General features: G+C 30.8%; 2 protein-coding genes across 4 annotated transcripts in view; one reads left to right on the top strand and one right to left on the bottom strand.

Annotated features, from left to right (window-relative positions):
- LOC106457077 (RING finger protein 141-like) lies at positions 1-19606 on the top strand. Of its 3 annotated transcripts, XR_002610067.1 has the most exons (7): positions 1-52; positions 3798-3963; positions 4263-4371; positions 4605-4867; positions 12214-12333; positions 13352-13770; positions 17004-19606. XR_002610067.1 is itself a non-coding variant. In XM_022382892.1 (6 exons), the coding sequence occupies exons 2-6, from the start codon at positions 3818-3820 to the stop codon at positions 13509-13511; spliced, it is 798 nt and encodes a 265-aa protein (XP_022238600.1). In that variant the 5' UTR covers positions 1-52; positions 3798-3817; the 3' UTR covers positions 13512-13973. The 3 variants fall into 3 exon arrangements, 2 of the variants coding, with proteins under 2 accessions (XP_022238600.1, XP_022238601.1); XM_022382892.1 differs by lacking the exon at positions 17004-19606 and having other exon boundaries at positions 13352-13973; XM_022382893.1 differs by lacking the exons at positions 3798-3963; positions 17004-19606 and having other exon boundaries at positions 7-52; positions 13352-13973.
- LOC106457078 (disco-interacting protein 2-like) overlaps positions 18771-26481 on the bottom strand; it is a 117514-nt gene continuing 109803 nt past the window's right edge. Inside the window, 3 exon segments of the mRNA XM_022382894.1 lie at positions 18771-22486; positions 23367-23490; positions 25958-26132. Of these exon segments, the coding sequence (XP_022238602.1) occupies positions 22234-22486; positions 23367-23490; positions 25958-26132 (552 nt within the window). The 3' untranslated portion in view covers positions 18771-22233.

Below are 26481 nucleotides of genomic sequence, written 5' to 3'. Positions count from 1 at the left end.
AAGTTTTTGCAGAGGCAGCAATTTTTTTTTAAAACTTAATAAAAACTAAAGAGTAAGTACAAAGTGATTTATAATACCAATTTAGTAATTATAACTTAAATGTAAGCAGAGGACATTCGGCTATTAATATTATTAACTTAGGATAAACCTAAGATGTAATAATATTATAAATTATAATGTAAAATGTCGATTAGGCCTTATTTCACATTTTTTATTTATTGAAAGAGAGTTATTTTGGCTACTTAGCGAAAACTTTAACTGAAAAGTGTGAGTTTAACACACAAGAAAATAATACAATGCTAATACCACAAACAAGACTCGGTTAACACTATAAAAGTTTAAATATATAGTATAAATTATAATAGAATAATAATATTAATAGCAGCACCAGCCTCGAACCTGTATTTTGCAAAGTGCAGTGGTGTTCATACTACAAAGTTTAGAAACAGAAGTATTTGTACTTTGTAGTCATAGTCTTATACGAAATTAGTATTAATGCTATCATTATTATTAATTTAACACTCGGAGCAGTGTAGTACTAGTAGCGTGACAGCTGAAAAAACAACGAGTGAATGACATAGATTTAATCTAACATCTAAGTTAAGTGTTACTACTACTTAAGTCCGAACTGGTCATTAAATTTTAAAATTGTTAGAAAATTGGATTGTGTTTTTATTTATATTTCAATTTTTACAGTTTTTTTTTATTTTGCATTGTTTGCATTTGTTGCTATATAGGCTACTGCTGTTTAATATGTATATATACCAGAACTGAAGGCAACCCATTCTGAAAGTCAACCACCTTGTTAAAAAAAGTAAAGTTGATGTAGCTAATGATAACTTCCATCCTGCGAAAACTTATATTTGTTCCCTCCCCATCCTACCATTCTCACCACTAACTGTGGAAAAAGATGATATAGCTATACTGTCAATTTCCTTAACAATCTTAAACACCTCAATCAGATCCCTTCTAACTTTTTTTTTTAAGATTAAACAATTTCAAGAGGTCTTAACTTGTCCTCATATAACAACCTTTTCAGACCGGGTATCATCCGTGTATCCCTCCTCTGAACCCTTTCCAACAACTCAGTGCCAATCTTAAGGTATAAAGATCAAGACCTAACCAGTGACCTATACAAAATTATACCCTCTTTAGACTTGTATCCTGTATTTCTTTAGATACAACCTGAAATCTTATTTGCTCTGCCAGTAGCACTACGTGTTTTAACCAAAGATCAAAATTTAAATTGTGTAAAGTAAAAGAAAGTTCTTTTCTTTTTGTGGCAAATATGAATGTGTATATTTCTTTTCTACAAATATTAATTATATATAAAAACTATCTTTAGTTTGACCAAAACCTATAACTAACTATATCAGCAAAAGATAAATCATGAAGTTAATGGTTTTTGACATCAGCATGGTTTACGCTGTTAGTTTGAAACTTGCAAAAATTAGCATTCTGATTGTAGATAACCTTTATTTTTGTTCACTTAAATATTCAGCAATGCTAACAAATTGTCCTATTCTTACATGGCTTTTGAAAATTTAAGTTTCGACTAAAACACTGATGTCTGTATGAGTGTGAATTATGTAGCACTAATGAATTAACATGAGTTCAAATAAATTGGCATGCTATTTGATTTTCAAATGCAGTATCTGTGGTTAGAAGGGTTTTTTATGGTATTATTTTGAACAATGTTAACTTTTTTTGATTGAATGAACACTTTTTCACAATATAAAATTAAAACCATTAATTAAAATTAAAGAAACCACTAACATATCATTCCCAGCCAACCTGATGAGCCCTGGTCTTGGGCAAAAGGCCTCGTTGATACTGGATATAACAGATTTAATGTGGTGGACATAGCATATTCATCTTTACTTTCACTCACAAGATCCTAGAATAACATAAACATAAAATTTAAGGACAACAAGGAACCTGTTGTTCCATCTAGGCCATCCAATTTATTAAACTAAAGTATTAAAAATAATTCAAAAGCTAGCCCTTATCATTCAAGTATTTATCAAGTCTTCCCTTAAACTCTTTTAAGTTTACTGCAGCCAGCACAACTAAAGTCAACTCATTCCAAAAGCCAGCTACACTGTTAGAAATATAAAACTATCCTGTCAAAATTTATATTTGTGTTGCCTAGTCCTACCATTTTCACCATTAAATATGAAAAAAAAATATTGTCAATTGCATTAGCAATCTTAAACACTTTAATCATATCTTTTCTAATTCTTCATCTTTTCAAAAGAAAACTGTTTCAGAGATCTTAACCTGTCCTTGTATTACAATCTTTTCATCCCAGTTATCATTCTGTTAGCCCTCTTTGCAACAATCCGATGTCCTTCGTAAGGTAAGGAGCTCAAGACTGAACACAATACTCAAAATTATACTTATAAAATTAAAGGCCATCTACCATTTATTTGTCCAACTCACCAAATGATCTAAGTCATTTTTTAAAGCAGTATCCTCTTCCTCAGAGTCAGTAACACCCAGTATTGTTATATCATCAGCAAATTTGATTATGCAACCCAGGAGCAGGGTGGAGGATATAATTGACAGAGCATGTGATATAGTTAAGGGTGCTACCTTTAGTGTGTGGTAGTTTGAGTTGATAAAAAGTGCCTTACTAGCAAGGGGATACTTTTTACTACTCATACTACTATTTGTGTCCTGTACTGTAATATTTAAATTTTTGCTGGACAGTAAGCATGCAAAATATTGCATAGGTTGAGCGTTCTTATGTAGCATTGAATTGAAAACAATGATATTTCATGCTACTTGGACTGAAAACATCTATCTGAAATACCTTATCTTTTATGTGTTATAGTATAGTAGGTGAGATGTGTGCTAATAACACATTTAAGCCTCATAGTTACATTACTTAACATGCACACCCACAGGTTCTGTTAGGACTCATCTATAAGCCTGAAGTTTAAACAGTTTGTGTTAAACTGAACAAAATAAATACAAGTGATAGAGGACCTTCTGTTGCTTTTAACATTTGAAAAACTCGTCTATTCAAAGCCTTAATTGCTAAACATATTAAGCACAAATCACACCTTTTATTTTTGTTGCTTATTAATTATTGTCATATTAAGATGATCTAAACCTGCAGTGATTGAAGTTTATTTCTTAAATATGAAGCAAATGTATAAAATTAGAATTAATGAAATGTGTCACTGGTGTAATTAAGTTTTGTCATACTATTGGAATAAAACATATATGTATATATGAAATTTAAAAAGTAATTATCAGAATATATCTGAATGGTTTTACACTATAGTTAAACAAGAAATAAGCAGTCACAAGTACAGTGAGTTGTACATTTGGAGAGAGACAACACATTACATGAAAGAAATTAAGTTTCATTATGAATATTTTAAGGAGGGGTTGTGGGCATAAAAATAGAATTTTCTGAAATGTTTCAGGGTAGAACTGAGCATTTGTTAATATCAATCAACCAAATAGAAAGGCTGAAGTATTAATCAATAAAGTCAGGACATTATGCTCTTCGGTTAACATTTTAAAAAATTCCTCAAATAAAGAAATCCTCACAAATGCATGTCAGGGCATTCTCTATGTTCTTCAGTTAACATGTTAAATGTTTCTCAAGTAAAGAAACCCTCATATAAGCAGTGCTCTTTTGTGAATAACTTTTTTCAGAGGGACAGATTCAAATGATAGGATATTGTTTCTCATTAATTGTAGTAAGATAAATAGACAATATATTAATTACATTTTGGACAATGACTTTGAAAGGCATAGTTAATTTCTAATCTTTATGGCAGGTCGTTATTCATCAGTTACAATGGGACAGACCATCAGTTCAGGAGAACAAGGACTCCATGTGAGTGAGATAAAAAATGAAGTACTTAGGTGTGCATCAGTACTGAAAGAGATAGCCTTGTTATCATATGGAGATTTCTTAAGGAAAGTTCAGAAACTGAACAGAATGTAAGATTTTAATATAAAATCCTAAAAATGATAATTTGATCTTAAAAATAAACATTCATTCTCAGTGCATTTAAGCATTATAATAAGCATGACATAAATGAGCCATAAAACAGTAACCGACAAAGACTTTCAATATGGAATGAAGGAAAAGAAACTTTCAAAACTTGCCAACAGTTAGCAAGAGTTGATGTCAATAGTACTTTTATTATAGTTTGTACAGACTGACCCTAATTCATTATTCAAAAAATGTTTAAAACTCGTAATTTCATTTTATTAATAAATAAAAAATTGTGTTATAGATCAATGTCTATTCCTGATTCGTATGGTAGAAAGCTTGTGTTCATTGTAAAGAAAGGAACGGATGCATCATTATTCTGGAAGGGTACTGTTCAGATAGCTTGTATAAGGGTAAGTAAAGTATTTAAATTTAGTATCTATAGAATCCGTACAAGTAATTAGGAATATTTTCTTTCGTGTATCATGTACATCCTGTGAAAGTGTTAATATGTAGAGGAAGTAAATACTGAAACAGTTAATTTTTAAAATACATTCCTAATTTGTTATCAGTAAGAGAAAAAAATCACCATGACAATCAATAGCTTATCTTTATGTAATGCAACTCTTAGTATTTTTTGTTTTAGACGATTGTTTCATCTGGAAAGATTGAGACGTATAGACTATTGAATCTTCGACAGTTTCTTCGGGTCTATAAGATAATGATCTATTATACTAGTACAGCTCCACCTTCTAGTCAAGTTAATCCAGTAAGAGAGCATGTGGCTAGTTCAACCAGTACATCGCAAGTTTCTGAAGATGAGACTGAAGTTAAAAGATATGATGAATATGCTTCTGATTGCTGTTCCATCTGGTCAGGTTCTTTGAATACATCTGTCATTCTAAATGAGTATGTATTGTATTCATTTGTATTTTTAGCTGTCTGTTTTATTTGTGTGATATTGATAATGACAAAGCCAGAGAGGGAATTTATGTGAACTTCATTTCTTACCAAACTGTGCAAGGTTTTCATAAAATGTTAGCAAATGTTTTGCATATTTTTTAGTTTTCACAAGTTAATCTTGTCTAATACACGCATATAAGATTATTCAAATCTGTTCACTATCCATACCCACATTGATGCTTGTGAATGAAATATGTAACAATGACACTCCTATTGTGATTTCTCAATGGTAATAAAATTTTGATATTACATATATTCATGAAAATTAGCTTGTCATTAATAATTTAATTTTATTTTAAAAGTACTGTAAGTTACATTTTACAACTAACTCAAGTAATGCTAAGTTTATAATTGTTTAGTATTCTGGTACTGATGTCCACCAGTAAAGTATTAAATATCCACAAAACTTGGGTTCCAGAACTGTTAAGCAGAGAATAATTTCGAAACTGTACAGCAAGTAAGGAACAGATAAAGAAAATTCTTATCATTACAATGATTGTAGTGTAAGTTTAATTTACTGGCTGGCCATATTTTATTGTAAGACTACTGCTGGTTGTGGTATCCCATGGTCCTTAAATTGTCTATGTCAATTATCATTCTTATTACATATGTTCATGGGAGACATATCTCGACTCATAATACCTTGTATAAGGCTCTTTACTACCCTTAGGAATATATGTGATTCCACTCCAGGAGGACAGGCAAGTATAAGTCCGGTGGAAAAATCTATGTAGTATGTAAACTTTGGTAAAAGATTGGTGCAAGTATATATATATATAATCTTGTATAATAATAGTCTATAGAATATTTAAACCTGACTTACTGCACAAAATAAGAATTATCCTGGACAGTTGGTTTTCTAAAAATTCCTGTTTCAAATATACATCCTTCCCAAATCTGGCTTATGAAGATGTAACAAGCATTACAAGAAAAATAACTATATGAGGATCTTTTTTTTTAAATAATTGCCAGAATATACCTTAACAAAAATATATTCTTTACTAGTTTTGGAAGGATAAATATGATTGTATTTCCAAGTATGACAAGTGTTACTTGTATGTGGAATGTATTTCATACAATTTGTTGATGCGTGGCCACCATGTTATTTTCTGTGGACATATCACATGAAGTTTTTATGAAGATGTGAATCTTTGATTATGAATTAAATTATATATATATACATACATACAACATAATGATCTTTATGATAGATTTATCTCAAAACAACTGAAGATTAAACAACTTTTACAAGTTGTACATATATCTGTATCAAAATTCAAAATGTCCAATAACTTTAGCAAATAACAACACTGTAATTTCAGTCCTCATCAGTGTACATTTAAGCACAACATTCTTCAAAATATACTGACTATCTCATCCCTCAAGTATTCTTTACTGTATCATCAGTATCATGTTCATCTTTAATATGTACCTTCGTGATATATTCTACAAATTATTTTGTTTTTCTGGATTCTAGGGTATGGTATAGACTACTTTCTTACTAAGTAAGTGGAAGGTATTTATTTTAGTCTGTGTATAAAGAATAGGAAAATATGGTGTGATTGAAATTTCAGTCATTTTTCCTATCCCATATGCATAATGAGATGTTTGTCATTTATACAACATTTCATTTCCAAGGGATTATAATCAGCCATTTGACCCGTTTAGGCTATCCCCTTTTCTGCTACCATCCTACCCCAAGCTAAATAAATAAATCTGTATCTTATATCCAACCCTGAGCCTTAAAATACTCATTTAATGTCCTATTATACTCTTTCAATGTTACACTTGAAAGCAAACTGTTTCATAGCCTGTCCACCATCATATTAGAAGCGTAACACTGCCTTAACAAAAGTTGTGTCTGGTTTTCCATATCTTTAACTTGTGACTACTGTTCTTACTGCCTACAAATTATTTTATGAAAATATCATATGTATTTATAGATTCTAAACCTGTAACAACTTTAAAATGCTCAAATATGCCCCCTTTAACCCTTTTCCTCTTCAGCAAAAACATGTCAAGAGATTTCAACCTATCCCCTCCACTCCTAGAATAATACTGGTAGCTCTTCTCCAACAACTCTACATATTTCCTTAAATAAAGTGACCAAAAACTGGGAATAATATTTTAAGTTAGGTTTAACCAACAGGTTCAGCACCCTTAATAGTGCACTGATGACCTCTTGTGCATTATCTAAATCCATGGTATATACTGAAACATATTTCTAATATAGGTGTTTTTTCTTTATTGCATAATAAACTTTGATGACTAGTAAGATATTTTCTCCCAGCATGTTCAAGTGACATACGGGTCTTAATCTCAGTCATTTCATTAGTACATGGTAAAGTTAAGCCTACTTTACCATCCTAAATATATATAAAAACATATTTAAGGGTAAAGCCTAATCTTTTTTCATTGTTACATTGTTTTTATTGCTCACTATGCAAACGTTCAATGTAAATGTAAGCTTAGGTCAGAATTTTTAAATATTTTTGGGGCAAACATTTTGATTTATTCTTCATGCTACTGAGTTATGCTATGCATAAATTGCTAAGTAATTTTACTTTTATACATTTACAACAAGAATAATTAAAATAAGAAGATAAGCCAAATTTTCATAAATTTAGTTCATATAGTTCTACATCCAAGTCAAAGTCATATTTCGTAGAATCGCAAACAACACAGTTGAAATAACTGCTAATTTCTTCCTTCTTTAACTAGTACAGTATGTGTTGTGTGTGTATATATATATAAAGGTGAAATATACAAGTTTCAATGTAGGTGTTCTTCATATAGTTATCCTTGTGTACCACATATATAAAGATCATAAACTTACACATGCTTAGTTGAAGGTTTCATATTGCAATGGCTATTTGATGGACACTTTACTAGTTTGACTCTTTGTCTACTCCCTGGAGTTGAATAAGCCCATTTCAGGGGATAACACAGATACTTATGCAAGTTAGTATGAGTTGGGAAGTGTTTTTTTTTATCCTTGTATGCATTATTTGGAAAAAGTATTGACATAAGTAATCCAAAGATTATGGGATACCATATAACATCTTGGTCTAAATTAAAAGTGTGATATTACATTATTCTTTACTTTGCCCTTGTCCTGGGTGGATGTAGTTGGAACTCTCATTCTAGCCCCAACAACCAGACAGAAGTCAAATGAAACAAGAATCTTACCAGTAGGTAGAAGGCACAAACACATCAATGTGTTGTTATTATTTGTAGCATTCGTTAACAAGTGTCATTTATTTATTTTTGCTATCCATTCATTAAAATTCTCTGCAACATTTCTGGAACCTGCATTTTACAGTAACATGATCTTATCTGGCAAGGTTAGGAGTAGTTGTTCACATGATGTGTGAAATCCCAGGGCCATAGGGAGGAATCCCATTTTTTGATAACCATTTTCTAGATCAGATGCAATTTTTTTAAAATCTGGAATACAAGTCTGTCATTTCCAAAGCAAACCACTCCTCTCTAAAATTTTTCCATGATATATATAGTGTTACGCAGTGCCAATTTAATAATCCAATTACATGGAAATCTGTATAGGCACTGCATCCAGTAACCTGACTGGTATGTCTTCATATCAAATAGCATGAATACCTGTTTTATTCTCCAGCTGCTGGAGGTATGTAACAGTTGAACATATATATTGTGAAAGCAACAAGTGTATATGTAGTTTGTGTTGCTTTTCCAGATTGAGATCTTTTTTTGATTATATTGTGTACTATTGCCAGAGATACATGAATATCTTTTGCCAATGACCTTTATATTTGTGGATTTTTGATTGTTGTAAGATGCCATAGCTGGTGTATGACTTGTTGGTAGTCTTTTTCTGGATGATGCTAGTGCTCCAAGATGATCTTTATTCCATTGTTTTCCAATGCCATTAAGCATAAGAGAAATTGGAAATTCTCATGATCTTTATGATCCACATACCCTTCCCAAAAATGATCAGTTTTAGGTGGCATCACATTACCTACAAAATGCCAAACAAAGTCAGAATGTAGATCTGATACTTGCCATTCCACCAAACTTTACATCAACTATGGTTGTTACATGACTTAGCTGATTTGCATATTTAAAATAATTTTAATATAAGATACTCAACCCTCAGTATAAGCTCTACTTTCCGACCATAATCCAAAATTTGTAGTTGCAGTCGTGATGGTAACCATATCCTCTCAGTTGTAGGTAGGAGTGTATTTTAGAGGTAAGTACCTGTTTGAAGTTCATTTTAATTCTTAAAATATAAAACTTAAAAAGAGACAGACTTACCTTTGAAATACAAAAAGCCATAACACCCACATTGAGATGGAGGAGGGAGCTGGAGAGAGTTGTAAGGACCAACAAACTTTGGGACCTTAGATAGATAAGTAATAACCTGGACCACAACAATTGAAAATGTGATCAAGCAGAGAAGAAGAGAATCTAGAACCAGAGTAAATTTAATGAGCTGCATTCATGAGAAAATGAGTGGAATGAACCAGCCTCATAAGAGACTGAACCAAAAGAGGTCTCAGCAGGATACTTTCTTGTCCTCATTACCCTTTATATAATATATAAAAAGAGGAGTTAGGTGGTATGTATTTCCCATTGAAACTGACACATTCTCAGATGGTGGCATAACATGTAGTGAGAATTAGATCACAATGCATTGTCCTGTATACCTGTAGTGGGAGATTCTTAGAGGAGTAGACCAGTAACAGCTAATGACTGGACATGCTTGTGGGGCAAAAATCCCCTACATTCACATCTGATGAGGTCAGCCAAGTCCTAGAGTATTATTATATTTTAAACAGACCATGTTTTTATAACCGAATTATTTCATGACTCTAGACTCCCCTGTAACTGTTAAATGGATTGTCGGAACATAAAATAATGTGCGGGTTACCATGTGCAAAAGTGATGTGAACCCAAGTGTTAAATAAGCAGGTAACAGAGAATAACTCGCCTGTTAGGGGCTCCATCTGACTTGAAGAATCAGAACTAGAGGTAATATGTAACTGATTAGATATAACCCAGATTCACAACTATTGTGTTCAGGAATATCATGGTAAACAACACAGATCAATTGCACAAGCCGCTGTTAATGTAGCCAGAGCAAGATCCAATGAGCATGATTAGTCATAAAGTATAAACAACTTTTTCCAAGATCTTATATGAAATTCAGCATGTACAAGATAACAATGACAAACCTTGAGAAAACATAAAAGTGTTCCTCTGAATGAAAATAAAAGATCAGTCAAAGCAGGTAATACAATAAATCAAAAACAGTTCGATAAGGGCCAGTAATACAACCACAGAAACTCTGCATACTGGAGGCAGACTATACGAGTAAGGCTGCATGATAAGTTGTAAAAATTCCAGTATTGGTAGAAACGTTTGCAGTAGTAGTAAATGACTTGTGAACTTGAATTGAGGGAAGTTAGCAGCACAATTGTGAACAAGAAAGTCTGAATTATGATGGGAAACCAGAAATTATATACATCCTTCTGACACAAGTGCAACATGTTTTGTGAGAGAGTAGAGAACTATTGGTAAGTTGACAAGTGCTGTGCATTGTGTCAAAGATATTAAAAACTTTAGTCATATGTTTGTTGACAGCATGAGAGCAACTCAACAAAGAAAGGCTTTTCATATTTCAAAGATAAGTCTGCCTGTTTTGAATTCTTGTTAACAATTTTGTAAACATTGACTGATGCTGACACTTCTAGGAAATCAATAATCAAGAACTGTTATGGAGATAAATTTATAACAATTTCAAAGGAAGGTACTGGAAGCACAGTGTATTATGGCTGAATGAATGAGAGTGATATATCTGTGTGAAGTTTGTGGAAAATTTACAATTAATGAACATGTAAGTTTTTGACAGTAGTAGATAATAATTGCTTTCATTGCCTTAGAATTCACAGTAGTATTATCCAAATAAATCAAGATTTTGAAAGGTGCATACAAACAGTCTGTGCAGAAGAGATCTTATAGTTTCAATATATATCATAATTAATTTTTACCATATGATTGTAAATAACAGTTCTGAACATGGTCTCTCCATACATCTAGTTTTCTTTTGAAATATGAAATACACTTTCCTGTTATAAAGATCTCCAACTAAGGTACTTGAGATACAGTCTATTATGACTGAATGAATGGAAGCAATGTGTCAGTATGAAGTTTAGGACAAACTTACATTGAATGAATATATTTTGATCATTTTTAGGTAGTTTTGAATGAAAGAAGTAATTTGTATAATACACATACTTCATAAAAAATGTACTGTATTTGTAACCTATTTGTTTTTAAAGTAATTTATAAAACAATAGCTACAACATTTTAAACTCCTAATGAACATGGGATTATGGATCAAATTCACAGATGTTTTTCATTCATTATTTGGTTAATTAAATCCTCAAACAACATTTGATAAAATATCTGCATTTAATTTAATTTCAAGAGTTCAGGGTTATACTGTTTCTCTTTATTACATAATTTGGTTTTAGTTGCAAGAGTATTTGTAGTAAATCATCACATAATGCATCTTATCAGCTGTATTTTTAAGCATTAGATGATTCTTAGGGTAGGTTTTACCTTGGAAATTAATTAAGTGATTGATTAATTATTGGAAGGAAAGGTTTATACATTTAAAAAAAGAAACATATAAAAGTCTCATTGATTAGTTAATACTTACTTCAAAATAAAATAAATTGGTATCTAACCTGTAATCCAATACTTAATGCTTATAAAACTTAAGCAAACTTATGGTTAACATAAGTTGTGGCTTTACATGTTATATTCTTCAGCATGTTGTGAACAGTGCTTTAGTGTGTCTTGAATTTTGTTGAGGTTTATCACCTTATACCTGCTTAATATTTTATGCATGGAAACTTCTATGTGGTTTGTAGACTTTAAGTGAAGTTTAGTTTTTAGATAAAAAATGTAGAGACAATTTTCTTTTAAATTACATATCTTAAAAAATGCAATTGATAAAAGGCAGAAAACCTTCAAATCCACGTTTTCAAGCTGTCACTGTTTATGTAAAAATATAACAATCATCTTTATTTAAAGTTAGATTTCAATATTTACTGTATTAATTTTGTAATTAGAAAATATTGGAGATAGTGAAATTGGAAAATGTTGATTTTTTTTGTGGCTGAAGACTATTGTTAAAGTATCTGTATAATGTTTTTTCAACTTATATCTGTTTTATTCAAACATATTTCTATGAACTTGGGTTTTGAAGACTCACAAAACTGTCTTCTATTCTATTTCATCTTTAGAATTACTGCTGTGACGGACATAGCCACTGACCTGGATGAATGTTGTATATGTATGGAGAGAAAACCAGAAACTACTTTGCCTTGTGCTCATAGCTATTGTATACGCTGTATTGAACAGTGGCAAGTGATCTTAATATCAAAAATATTATTAGATTTTTTGAACAGCCAGAATGGCATAGCTATTTAAAAACTCAGATTCATTCAACACTGACTAAAATAGATATCCTAAATTGTTTATTAGTTTAATATTTGTATAATGCTAAAGCGTGCTGGCAGTAGGGGTTATTTTATGTGTTATTATAGGATAAATGTTAGCAAATGACTTCTTACTAACTAGAAAACAGAATGAATGTGAAGCCTAATCTATCATTTGATTTACCACTTGTAACTGAGTTATACTGGTTTTGGGAAATTTTACCCCTCGTCAATAACCTTGAACAAGGACAATTAAAAATAATAAGACTAGGTTTTGTATAGTAGTGGAGTATATAGTATATTTATGATGTCTTTAACTTTACACCTACATATAATACACCATATGAAACCTACTCTTTATTCCTGTCTGGAGTTACTGATGAGTGTGAAACTCCCCAAAACATAGTGACAAGTGGTAGATTGGGTTTCACTTTTATTCTTTCGTTTTTGAAACAACTTGACTAGTTAAATAATTCACAAGAATACATTTGTAGTATCAATGCTGTATACTTTTGAAATACCTATATAAATATAGGATCATTGTGTCAATAAGACATCTCAAAACACCATACACAGGTACTAATATCTAAAAAGAAAAAAAAAAGTACAAAAACGAACTTTTCAATGTTTGTGTGTGTATATATATGACCTCTCAATTGCATGTTTAATATCAACAAATGTAATTTAGCATTTTTTTTAGTAACTTTATTCTTTTTCTTGGCTACAATGTTACAATTGTGTGAAATTTAAAAAATCTGATTTTTTTTGTCAGTTATAAGTATGAGGGACTAGTTAAGTACTCCAAAGAACAGACCAAATAATATTTTTAAGCATATTTTTGTCAGTTGTTAAATACTACTCTAAACGTGTAGAAACATATTTACTTTGTAATGGAGTACAGAATTATAAGAAGATGCCAGATTTCACTAGTTATTTCTTTTAGGAATGTATCCCACAACACTTGTCCATTGTGTCGAGAAAAACTTGAAAGCACTGATGATTCATGGGTAATATCTGAGGCTCCAAATTCTGAAGAAATGCAGCAAGAACTGCAACAAGCTTTATTATGTCTAGCAGAAGAGAGGCCTTGTGATAGCCCATAGATACAATGTTTTGCTAATACGAAGTATTGAAAACCAGTGATGGTTACTACTATATTGATGTCATCTGATGAAGGCATTTTACTGACATTATTTTGTAGCAGTACAACATACAGTGATATATGGTTGAGGCATTACACCTCTAGTGTCGACTCTAATGAAATGTGATTTCAGTATTATATCAGCATCACCTAGTTATAGAGGTGATAGGTATTACATCCGTTTAGGGTGGTATCTCTGTGTCATACAGAAACCATGTAAGGTTTGTATTATGCAGCTTGGTATTGATTCTTCATGCATATCTTTGTATAACTATGTAATTATTTGTGATATAATTTCAGTTCCTCCTAACTTACTGTTGTTTTTAAATAATGAGTAATTAAAATACCAAGCAACGTGTAAAGGATATCAGCATGTAAGCAGCTTTGTTGTTAAAAAGTTAGACAAATTAAGTAAAAATGAATTCAAAGCAAATATTATTCAGTAACTACTACTGCAAAGATAAAGAAGGCTGGTGAGCCAAAAGTAAGAAAAAAACTAATAAAAGTTTTAATTCAAAAGTGGCCAAAAGCTAAGCAAAGACTTTTTTTTTTTACCTGTTTATTTGATATATATTGATTTAAAGATGGTTTTATGTTATGATTAATTCCTTTGACCACACTCTTCACACTTTCCTGTTTTGTTTTGCTAACTTCATACAGCATATAACGAAAGTGTTCCTTTTTTATATATTTTTCTTCTAAAATTTCATATGGTAAGCTGGAATGCAATTATTACATTAACAATCCTTACAACTGTTACATTTGTGCACAGTACATTTAGTTAAGAATTACAAGACGGATGATATATTACTTTGGTTCGATAATATTTAACCCTAAAATTGGGAGTCAGCTATACAGAAATTAGTGGCTGCTTTGATTATCAGGATATCTACCAAACTATAAAATGAACTAAAATTGTTCTTTCAACTATAACTTAGTGATAGAACTTTCAAACAATATAACATCTGTACTCAACAATTCAACTCTTGCAGAGAAATCTTTGTTTGAAAGTGAGTATATTTTGGTGGAATACCACCGAGTGTACAGTGTGTCCTAGATGTCATGAAAATGTTGGAAAACATGCTTATTGAGCAATTCAAGGTTAAAATATCTTTGCTTTGGGAAGACTTTTCATCAACATCATGTTTTTGGAGTTTTGTATTTTTTGAAGCAAGAGATTGAACCCTAAACTCATGTAATTTTATATGAGAAATTGGTCTAGCATATTTTCTTTTGCTCAAAATTGCTGCCAAAACATGTCAATTTCTGTATAAATGACTCTTGAGTTTCAGTTTAAGATAAATCTTCAGAGCAAAGGAAGTACTTTAAATAATTATTCTATAATATTGGTCACAAAAGTCTTAATTCAAACCATAAGTTTCATTTCATTCATTTACAAGAAGTGTTAAGTATCCTTTAATTTTACAAGAGTGTATTACTTTTAATGTTAACAAATTCAGAAATCAATTCATCTCCTATGACAATTGTTAACAGGAAAGGGTACTGATAATTGTTTATCCATATAAAAACAAATTGATCCAGTAGTGAATAGGATAGTTTAGGCCTTTGATACCAAAACGACAGATCCAATAAGTGAATGGTAGGATGCTGTTTTTCAATATAAAAAGACAGTCCAATAGTGAAGAAATGAGTTTAGGACTGATCTTCAGAATCAAAAGATTAAGGGAAGGGTCCAAGTTTGAAATGGTGCCAAAGAACAATAAAAAAAAAAAGACTCGGTTTCTAAAAACCCTAACCCTTTAGAAATGCTTTGTAAATATTAATTATATTTTTTGTTTGTGTGGTAAGAGTTTACTACAGTGCAAGTCTAAACTTGTACATGTTGCATATTAAGTAGTATGAATGAAAACTACTACTATAATAATCTTATCTGGTAATGTAAAGAAATTATAAATTACCCTCTTGAAAGACTGATGTTATTAAATGCACTCAATGACTACAAACTTATCAAATGATTTCTTTCTTAATCACAAACGAGTTTAGTGATAAAAATGGTTTAATTTGCTTTACTGCTGCGGTTAATAACTTGTGTGTATAGTACATATAATTGAGCTTCAGGTTACTGACTAAAATAAATTATACATTCAAGTGCAATATTAATGCAGTAAAAATGTCACATGTACAGCCATCTAACACAAGTCACATATTCAAATTGATATAAGACTGAGTTAAGGAATTTTCATTAAGAAAGCATACAGGATCACATACAGAAGTTGTAATGGTTTTCAAATGAGACCATATATTCTCCTGAAGAATAACAGCGAACTATTCGAAAGTGCTCGAGTTTTGGGTTTAGTTTGAAAACCATTAAGGAATGTTCATCTTGATAAATGCTAAAGATAACATACAATAAAACTTTGAATGTTATATAGTTTTGTTATCCAAAGATGGTTCAACAATGAGCATGATGAATGTGAATTATTACAGATATCAAGCATGATGTGTAGTTTTATCCTGAAGATTTTAGTATAAGCAAATATACATCATGCGGTACAATCGTACTGCTATGCAAACAAAAATGCTAACTTTATTTCAGTCTAAGACTATATTAATGATCATAAAAAAAACATTGTTTAATTTTGGTATGTGAAAACCTTTCACAACCAATTTTGTTGACATTATTATTTTTATAAGGTAAACTTTATTTTTGTTACATACTATCACTGCATACTATGTAATAAATCATTCAACGTACATAATAGTCCTACAATATTAAAGGTAATCCAAGGAGGCAAGATATGTAATAAAAACAACTTTCACAAATAATCCTGTTAAAATTTAATTAATATTTCATCAAATGTTACAGCTTTTTAAGATTTAATTTAAAAAAAAACAACATTTAGAATGCTTCTACGTAAGTTTAAATTTACATTTTGAGTTCATGCTTCCAAATGTATGAAATTCTTCTTGCTTAATTAGGTGAAGCAATTATAGTTTACTCCATTTAACTCATTTTGGTGCATTTTAATGTTAAACCAAGACACTTAAAGGTGTGTGTGTGAAAATGTGGACACTCAGCTACATTAGTCACAGTGAAGAATTGTAATTGACTGCTTTACTTTTTGGATGTTCAGTCACTAGATATGATTTGATGCTAAAAATATATGTACATGTAGTTAAAGTTATTTGTTAAAATGAAAGCTTTATCATCATTTATACAGTAGTTTGACAAGGAACAGATTGATAGCTGCTGATCAGTGTCATCTGTGTATCAAAAGGGGACTATAAAAATTTAGAGATTGGTAGCTTTAATCTTTGTCATATTTGATATTAGGGTTTATTTATCAAAGATATGATCTAAACAACAGTAATTTATAGACCTTTAATCCTATGAAATAATTGTGTTTGCCATGCAATGAATAATATAAAACTGTTAAAAGTTGGCAAGAGAAGTAGCAACCAATATGCTTAACTTTTGTCTCTCATCATCTAGCTCAACTGACAAGTTCTGATGTCAAACCAAAAGCCTTTTGGGTGGCAAAAAAAGACAAAAGAATAATCAGAAATGGTAGCTTTACACAGACATTTTGTTTAATATCAGAAAAGGGCAAATTTAAGAAGAAAAATAGAAGAAAAAAAACATTGTACTTTAATTATATCACAAATGTTAAGCTTATTGATGAAGTATGTGTTTGTGTTGAAGTGAATTATAACTTTCAAAGACTTGAAAGAAATGTTCTCATATTTCATAATGATAGTAAATCTGATAAAGAAGTGCATGTTTGATAGTTGCTTAAAGCAGCATTTCCTGACCATTGGTTCATGGATAACCTTTTTGCAGGTATACAGAAATGTCCCGAGTGGAAAAAAATAAAGAAAAATGTTTTGTGAAATATTTGCTTTCCATGCAATTTACCTCCTCCTTTCTGGTTTGTTGTAAACCAAATAAGCCTCAGAGCTTTGCGAAGAAGCTAAGAAGAAAAATAATAAGTTTATGTACTCATAACAGTTCTTAAGTGTTTCAAAAAATATTATGGTAGCTCCTGGAGTGATAATGGTTGTGAACCAGTGGTTTAAAGAACTAACTGCAGCTTATGTTTCAGAAATGATCACTTATTTCAATCTACGTGCCATTGTTGTAACATATATGGTGCAAGTGACTAAAGTATGTTGGTTTTTTAAAGGGAAAATTAAAATTCTCCTGTCCTAGCTCTAGTCTGAATGTGTTCGCAGTAACAACACGGCTTTGGACTATCAAAGATTAAGTTCTTTGAATATTTATGTAAATCACAAGTGGTCAACATAACTTTATAATGTTGCTACATATCCTTTTTCTATGATGAAATTCTGAGGATTGTTTTCCAACTTTCTTATCAAGAGTTTCTGAGGAATGAGGTAGACATGAATTCTGCTCCTGAAGCTAATCCCACAGGTTCTACAGAGAATACTTGGCCAGTTTATTCTCACAATAATCTACTGTTTACAGCAGCAGGCAGTGACTACATGTGTACTTTAGAGAATAAGAATTTTCATCTATCAAAGTTAAGTGACCAATAGCACTACTGAAATGCTTGACAATTTTTGCCAGAATGTCAATCCTATAACCTATATCACCATTATTGATTATGTACACATGCTCATTGGAGTGAATTTCTTCCCACACTTTGCCTATTGTTACTGCCTATCTTGAAAGAAAAACTACTATAAGAATGGACTCTCCACCATTTCGTTTTTTGAACTTCCACCCCTCTAGAGCTTGTAGACATGGGACCAGCTTTAGTGAAGAACCTAGTCTATCTCGCTCACCAGACTTCTGGTAAAGAAATGGAAAAAATTTCCCCACAACTCTTCTAGGCTTAAATAGGGTTGAGATGGACTACTTGTTAAAAACTACCAAAATATTTTTACAGTCCCTGAGAAAATGTTGGTACTAAAAATCAACAAGCGTGACATGCGAGGAAGTTGCTTTAAAACGTTATACTTGCACAATACGTGTCAATACTTTGTGTAATTTTATAACTTAAATAAATTTTGAAATTAACTTCTATAGTACTTTTTGTGACATAAAATATTTGTGGTAAGAAATTCAATGAACCATTTAAGAAAAAGAAGTTTATTACACAACACACTGTGTGTGGGCTGCTTTGCTCTTTGTCTCCAAACTCTATACTTCAAGAGTCAAATGGGCAAATAGCTTCCATGCCTTTAAATCTTGTTTTATCCCAAATACTTGTAAAGTTAAATGTCACGCACAAACATATTTCCTTAACATTCACTTTTATCTAAATTTTACACAACCACACAGCACTGGACACTTCTGGCCCACTTAAGATATAATACTCTGTTTACAAGGAATTCCTAATTTTTTTTCAACAACAAACATTATTCAATAAAATGGATTTATTTTAGATTTATTTCAATATTTGTAGTTAAAGTTATTATTTTAGCTGTTAAACACTTTAATCTTGTGTTAACAGATAAGTATAATTATGACATAAGTGTCAAGCATGAGTAAACAACAACATCAATATATAGTAACTTGTGCTTTATGAAGTTCTACTTTTGAATCACCACCAATCAGTATTACTACTTGACAGCTGTTTTTTTAATGTATCCACATATATATATATATATATATGCACATATCTGAGTAGTGGTACTTCTGCAATACAGGGAAATTTCAAACTGGAAACTTGGGTACCAACTTAAAAATATTTTTGAAGCTTTAGCACTAAAATTCAGCCCCCATCCTGTATTCACTGAGCAATATGTGAAATTTGTTGGAGGAAATACACTGCCACCTCACATAAACCTGTATATATACATCTACAGATTTATGGTTTCTGATTTGAAACCACTCAAATATTTTTTTTATTTTTTCTTTTTACAAACTCCTATATACAAAATGAAGCAGACATAACAGCTTAAGCTACCAAGCAAGTTTCACTTCCAATTCTATACATATTCATTCTGTAGATTACTATTACAATAATATTTAAAAGTGGCTGTGAGTACACTATTAATAAAATCAAAATACAGAAAATGAAGTTTCGATGGTTGGTTTTTATCAGAGCAGAAATATCAATTCACCATGTTATAATGCACAATACACAAGTAAGTTAATCAAAGTATACAATTATGATATACAGTTTTGTGTCACCACACTTAATGACATCAGAAATCCCTTTTTCTTTAGTAAAATGTTCAATGGTTGAACTCAAACAAATTAATTGTATAAATATTCAGTTTTATAACCCATTCACTTATAAATATTCAGTATTTCCAAGGAATCACAAAGTTGTTATTAGAGCTACTGGGTCTTGAAAGCTTAACAGCCCACTCCAAAAATCATAATGACAGAGAACAAACCTTTATACACCAATAACTGCTCAAGTCAAAACCACACTGAACCAGCATTAGCACTGTTGTTATGACAGTCATTTTAGGGCTAGCAGTTACCTTTTTTTTTCTACTTACTGAACATGCACGTGTATACTAAAAATGTTGTTGGTTAACTCTAATAAAATTCGTTAGCAATTCACCACGTACATCTAAGGTTAACTTATACAAAAAATTTGATTCTCATACAAAAATGAAATACTAGTACACAATATTAAAATGAAATAAACCATATAATGTTCACTTGTAAATATGAATTAGTAGGTGTATGGCTGCTTCTTGAGCAATTATGTTAAAACCATCCAATAAAAGATTAACTTTATGAGTTAAAATCTAAAAATGTGCTTTTACTGTGCAAAATAAAAACTCAAGCACCTACAGATGCAGTCAATCTAAGCCAAACACAAAAAAAAAGACCACAAATAATGTGATATGAGTATTAAGTGTTATCAGTTCTAAATTTTTTATTACGAGAGGTTAAATGAAGTATTAAGTTTCATAGTGTGGATGTAATAAAAACATTAAAAATGAAAATGGTGTAAACTAAATAACAATGATCCAATATCTGAAAATTCACAGACAGACCTAGAAATGCTCTATCTGAAGCTTGAATGCCATTTTTTTTTTTAATTTCATAATTTTACTTGATTATGTTACCAATTTACTTGGTCCACATTTTACAATGATAAATGAGGTAAATTTGTTACGAATAAGAACTTGCATTAAAATGTTTATAAACTATTTGCTATTACAGTATTTTTACCATCTCTTGACTGACCTAGTACTAAAAGTAAAGTCAAAAAGCTTCATTTCTTAACATTTTTCGAAATTTCTTCTAGTGTTTCATAGTTTTTAACTTTTCAGGTTTATATTTTCTTAAATATGTATTCTCTGTCAACAACTAGTCTTAAACTACATAAAACTTTTAACATTTTCTTTCAGTATCTGACTTAAAAATTTAAATGTCTTCACTGATTCCTTATGCAATACAAAAGTTACACAAACATTAAGAGTTGAAAAGTGAAAACTCACATTAACGAAGCATAGGAATCTTGTTAAACTATAGAGAACATTTTCAGTCCCTGCAGTGACTAAACTGGCCTACAAATGAACTGAAACACAAAATACACCTGGTTTTTCTTACTAAGAAGAATCAATATTAAATACCAATCCAAAGGATCAATAGTGATATACAACACAGCAGATGAAAAAAGAAGTTCCTATCTAAAACAACATGGATACAAAAAAATGAAAAGCCACAAAAGTTGTATAACAATTAAATATATTGAGGCTTAAAATAATTGTTCGTATTTCCCTTACATACTTGGGCAGCCAATAGTCAATTTTTTAAATTTTTTACGTAAGGTTCTAATGTAACCTTACACATCTTACAACAACAAACACAGGTTAAATACCATATATGCACATAGCAGTACTAGAAGGATAAATAAGTTTCTATGTAGTTTTCCTTGATATGTAAAATACCTGAAAATCTGTTTTGCAAAGAAAGGATGTATTAATGGGGATTGTAAAGAACTTTCATGTAAAGTTATTTTGGGTTCAACCCCATTTGTTCTCAGAAATAAAGCATTTGGAAAGCTACCTGAATTGTTTGATAGGCATGAGTAATTCTATAATATGACATCTTAATTCTTGCTTTGTTGTGCCCCATAAAGAATCGTGCACAGCTTACCTGTCCTCTACTGTATCAATTATTGATACTTTTAATTCCAGATTCTCTCTTTCTGCATATGTTATCATAAAATGAGAAAACAGCAACCGTGTCTTTCATATTAACCCCTGATAATTTAGCTTTTTCAGATCATTTGAAGGAGACTAGGCCTCATGATGATCTGGCCTACTAATCATAACATTTATTCAACTTCTCATGCCACAGCAATCTGTGTGTTACCCCAGGGTAGCTTGTATTTGGGCTAACTGACACTTAACTATCTCACTTGGTTGAAAATTAGATATATTATTAAAACTGATATTGAATTGTCAATATAGATCAGATGACACATAGCTAGGTTAAACAACTGTTTATGATGTGTTGGCCAACCAAGCCTTCATAGGTTGTACACCTCAAGTCATTTACTCATAAATGCTACATAATGACCAAGCAGTTTTGAGGTGGCTATAGTATACAATACTAGTTACACTTTTCCATATTTTGTAAATCTTTCTTCCAAACCATTAAATGGTCAAGTGATCAAAACATCATACTATTTATACAAAGCAGACACAGACTGGTCAAACAGTCACATACATTACTGACTCGTCACAAAATCTTGCCATCGAACCCATGAAGACCGGTCAAGTAGTCACATGTTGTATGCCACGTAGATTGGATCAAGCTGGTCAGCAAGAAACCCATCTCGGAGATGCATCCGTTGCTTTTCTCCTCGAGAGTTGATTGGAACGACACCAGGGTCCACCACAACAACCACACCAACAATAAGCTGATGTTCTTCCAAGACTACGTTGGTCACTAGAGGTACTAGATCAAGAGCCTCATTCTCATTTCCATCAAGCTCTACTACCACAACTAAAAGGTTGGTCCAAGTGAAAACAGCACTGAAGAAACACAAAATATTTCATTTTAAGAAACTTAAGCTTCTGAATAAGAGTAAGCACAAATATAAAAAATGGTAGAAATAATACACTTTTCCTAAAAGATTTGACTGCAATCTTTTCTAAAACACTGAAATTCCACTATAAAAGCTTAGTTTTTGAAAAGAAAGTAATTTTTTAACAATAGTTTTTATAACCAGGCTGATATAACAATTAAGTATTCCACTCTATTTCATTGGTAATTTCAAAATTAAAGCATTTTTGACAAAACCCAATTTATTTGACTTCTGTAGTTTGTTTGTAATTGAGCATAGAGCTAAACAATGGGCTATCTGTGCTCTGCCCACCACGGGTATCGAAACCCAGATTCTAGCATTGCAAGTCCGCAGACATACCGCTGTGCCACTGGGGGACCTGTAGTGTGTTTGTAAGGTGTTTGAACTGTCTTTTACTACCCATGAGTAAACCTTTATTAATGATAATATATATAGAAATTAGAAAAATTAATAGCATGAGTGCTACTGATCTGATTTTCAATATGTTTTAGCAGACAAACTACTAGATAAGTACTTTTTCTTTCTGATCATTTAAATTGTAAATTTCATTCCAGGAATATAAAGTCCAGTATATTTGTATACCTGCCACCTCACTGATGAGTTAGAAAAGTTATGAGGAATTCCAGTCTTCATCAGTGAGCCTGGACATAGGAAAATAAATATGTAGCAGTAATGTTATTTGTTCTTCAAATACTTAAATGCATATATGCTACTTATGGTAAGTATGATTGAAAGCCAATTCAAAAAACATACGCATCAAATGCAGTTCACCACTACAAAGAGTCTGGTTTGTTAAAAATAAACATCTTTAGAAATATGTAACTCACCACTCAGATATCTTTTTGTGACAGCGTAAAACACTATTTTCTATGTCAATTGGATGATACCTCATGCCTCGCAACATAACTGTTTCATCAAGAGATCCTACTACAAACACTGCATCATGAAGTTCTGAAAAAGTAACCCAAGGAATGTTTTAATTCTGTCTCCTTACTCAATTTCCAGAAGAAAAAGAAGGGAGGGGGGATATTATTTAATAAACAAATTTATAGAATATTTTTCTAGTTTGTTTTTTTCAATTCAGTCAATTATCACAAAATATTACGGTCACAATTAATGGAATCTCTAAAATAAATTACCGAATTTTTAGTAATACACACACTATTCTAAATTTTCATTCGTACATGATAAGCAAATTTAATAAAGTAATATATAGTTTGATGCATAAAGTATAGGCCAACTCTTGTTGGTTTAACCCATTTACTGAAGCTGGGACACACGTTTTCAAGTGCAGTGGGAAATACTTGTCCCAGCCGCAGTGAAAGGGTTAAAGATGACTTCAACTTGGCAATCAGCAGACTTTCTCTTATCAATAACTAACGTACATCATCAGGTCTATTTGATATTCTAAAATCATTACCAGTAACCCCAAAATTACATACAGGGAAAACATGCTCCATAATACTGAACAAAATACCTAGTCTATTCTGTGTATGTTTATGAATGTTTCACCACCTACTGGTAGATCCTATGAACTTCTTGGCAAAGCCATAACATTGAAATTAATACACAATGAACCACCTTTTCAGATTTTGATTTTATTCTTAAAACTAAAAATAAAAAATTTATGGTTGACTCATAAAATGCATGTTAGTTTTATTTGGTACAGTAGGGAAGGTAATTTTATGGAGTGTAGCTCAAATGTTTTATCCCTTGTCTATTTTTTGTATTAATTTCATTATTTATCATAAATTGTTATTAATTTCATTATTTATAATAAATTGTTATTAATTTCATTATTTATCATAAATTGTTATTAATTTCATTATTTATAATAAATTGTTATTAATTTTATTATTTATAATAAATTGTTATTAATTTTATTATTTATAATAAATTGTTATTAATTTCATTATTTGTAATAAATTGTTATTAATTTCATTATTTGTAATAAATTGTTATTACTTACAATAAGTGTGATAGGCAAGCAGTGTCATAGGATTTTTTTTAATGTGATATGATGTTAAGAGCTTAGATATTGCAAATAAAAAAGTTCCTCTTGCTCTCTAGACTTAAATATGGTAAAAGTGTCACCCCTATAATATCTATAGTATAGCAGTTTGATTTTATTTGGACATTTATCGAATCATTGCTTTTCATAAAGGTATAAGAAAAGGTTAGCCATTGCCAGCATTTGTCTAGAACCTACACTGGCCCTATAAATCTTGTCATACATACACTCATTACAAATGAAATGAAATTCTTTTACAGCAAATGACATTACTTTTGAAAACACATTTTTATGAACTCCATTTACAGTGCTCTCTTCTGAATAAAACTGTATTACAACATAAAACAATATTTTCTTTCAATAGAATGTTGATGTACAATGATTCAACACCAAAGCTGGCCAGGCAAATGTCATCAAACTTTAAATTTTGAACTTCCTTAGACAAATCAAAATTACTTTTCATGCAAACTAATTACGTATACATGCTATGAAAACTGTGATTAAAATGTCCGATAAGTCATGGTTGTAAGTACTAATACTGGAAATTATTGGCCTTACAGGAATATTGACTTTATGGATTTTGGTAGGCTGTAAGTGACACAGTCTTTCAAAACCACTTATATCAAGTTATCCTTCTTGAACTTAAGCAGATATCTCTGTAATTTTATCCTTTACTGATATAGGACCCCTTAACCAATTTCTTAAACTTAGTAATATCATGAATTATTTTCTTGCCAAGTTGATGTTACCCAGTTTTAATTGGTATCACTACCTTGTTTCCTTTACCTAGTTTTATAATAACTGTTGTTTTTTACTAAGACTTTTAATAGTTTCAATTTCTTCTATATGGTTATATGGCTTTTTCCAAAATTTATAGTTATTTTGATATATTAAGTTTCATGGTTTAAAACTTTCTTCTGTATACAGTAAAACAACATTTGCTTTAAGATCTATCAGCAACAACTAGAAGGTGTACAAATAAGTATCAAACTGTAAAATGTTTTGGAGGTAAACCATCAGTACAAATAGGTTGCTAATATGAATAATAGGAATTTCTAATACTGTAATCATATAAAGCTTCATAGTGTTACATTCCATATAATCAGTTCAACAGAGGTGACATCACTTAAAACTATAGTAGATATAACAAAATAATTTTGGCAACTGACAACGTTTTAATACATTTCACTACTTACTATGTCTCTGAGAATGCATTTGGTTTTTCAGCACACATAGTAATGGATGCAGTATGTTGTTAGGATCATTTACGAGAATTCTTATAAAAAAAAAAGCATCTTCACATTTTAGCATTTTAATGGATTGTAAAATATAATTATAGAAAGATTATTATTTCTACAAACTACTAAATAATTAAATGAGATATCAGATTTTTTAAAAGTTTCTCACCACCATCTGCTTGTACAGACTCAGTTCTTCTTAAAAATCCTAGGTAGCCTGTGCGTGCATACGTCTGTGCTGTGTCACCTGTGATCAAACGTGCATTAAAGTGGTCATTATGGAGAGATTCATCCCCATAAATAGTGAAGTAACCAGTAGAGTTGTGAGGGGACTGTATCCATATCTGTCAAGATATTAAAACTTGTAAATACTAAAACCAATTTCACAAAGATAGGTCTGTAATTGTCTTCAGTAGATAGAATGAAATAGCTTTTTATTTTTTCATTTCTAAAAATGCTTACAAATATGTATTGTTATTTAACAATTCTTCAACAGTAAATATAACAATTAGACATTTAAAACTCCAATTTTCTCCTGTAGTACTTTTATAACAAAATCAGTGTTACTTTCAATGTATGAGAAGTTTCAATAACTGAAACCTAATTTCCAGTTTTATGTGTATATATATATATATATATATATATATATATAGTACAGAAACTTTTAAGACAATATTATAAAAAATACACATA

Source organism: Limulus polyphemus, unplaced genomic scaffold, assembly GCF_000517525.1.
Source record: "Limulus polyphemus unplaced genomic scaffold, Limulus_polyphemus-2.1.2 Scaffold289, whole genome shotgun sequence".
NCBI lineage: Eukaryota > Metazoa > Arthropoda > Merostomata > Xiphosura > Limulidae > Limulus > Limulus polyphemus.
The sequence above is the reverse complement of the archived record's forward strand: the minus strand, read 5'-3'. Positions and strand labels throughout refer to the sequence as shown.

Bases quoted from the DNA above. Each gene is read 5' to 3' on its own strand.
- LOC106457077 (XM_022382892.1), top strand. From the start codon at position 3,818: ATGGGACAGACCATCAGTTCAGGAGAACAAGGACTCCATGTGAGTGAG. The intron at 3,964-4,262 runs GTAAGATTTTAA...ATTGTGTTATAG, and splicing joins GTTCAGAAACTGAACAGAAT to ATCAATGTCTATTCCTGATT. The intron at 12,334-13,351 runs GCAAGTGATCTT...TATTTCTTTTAG, and splicing joins ATACGCTGTATTGAACAGTG to GAATGTATCCCACAACACTT.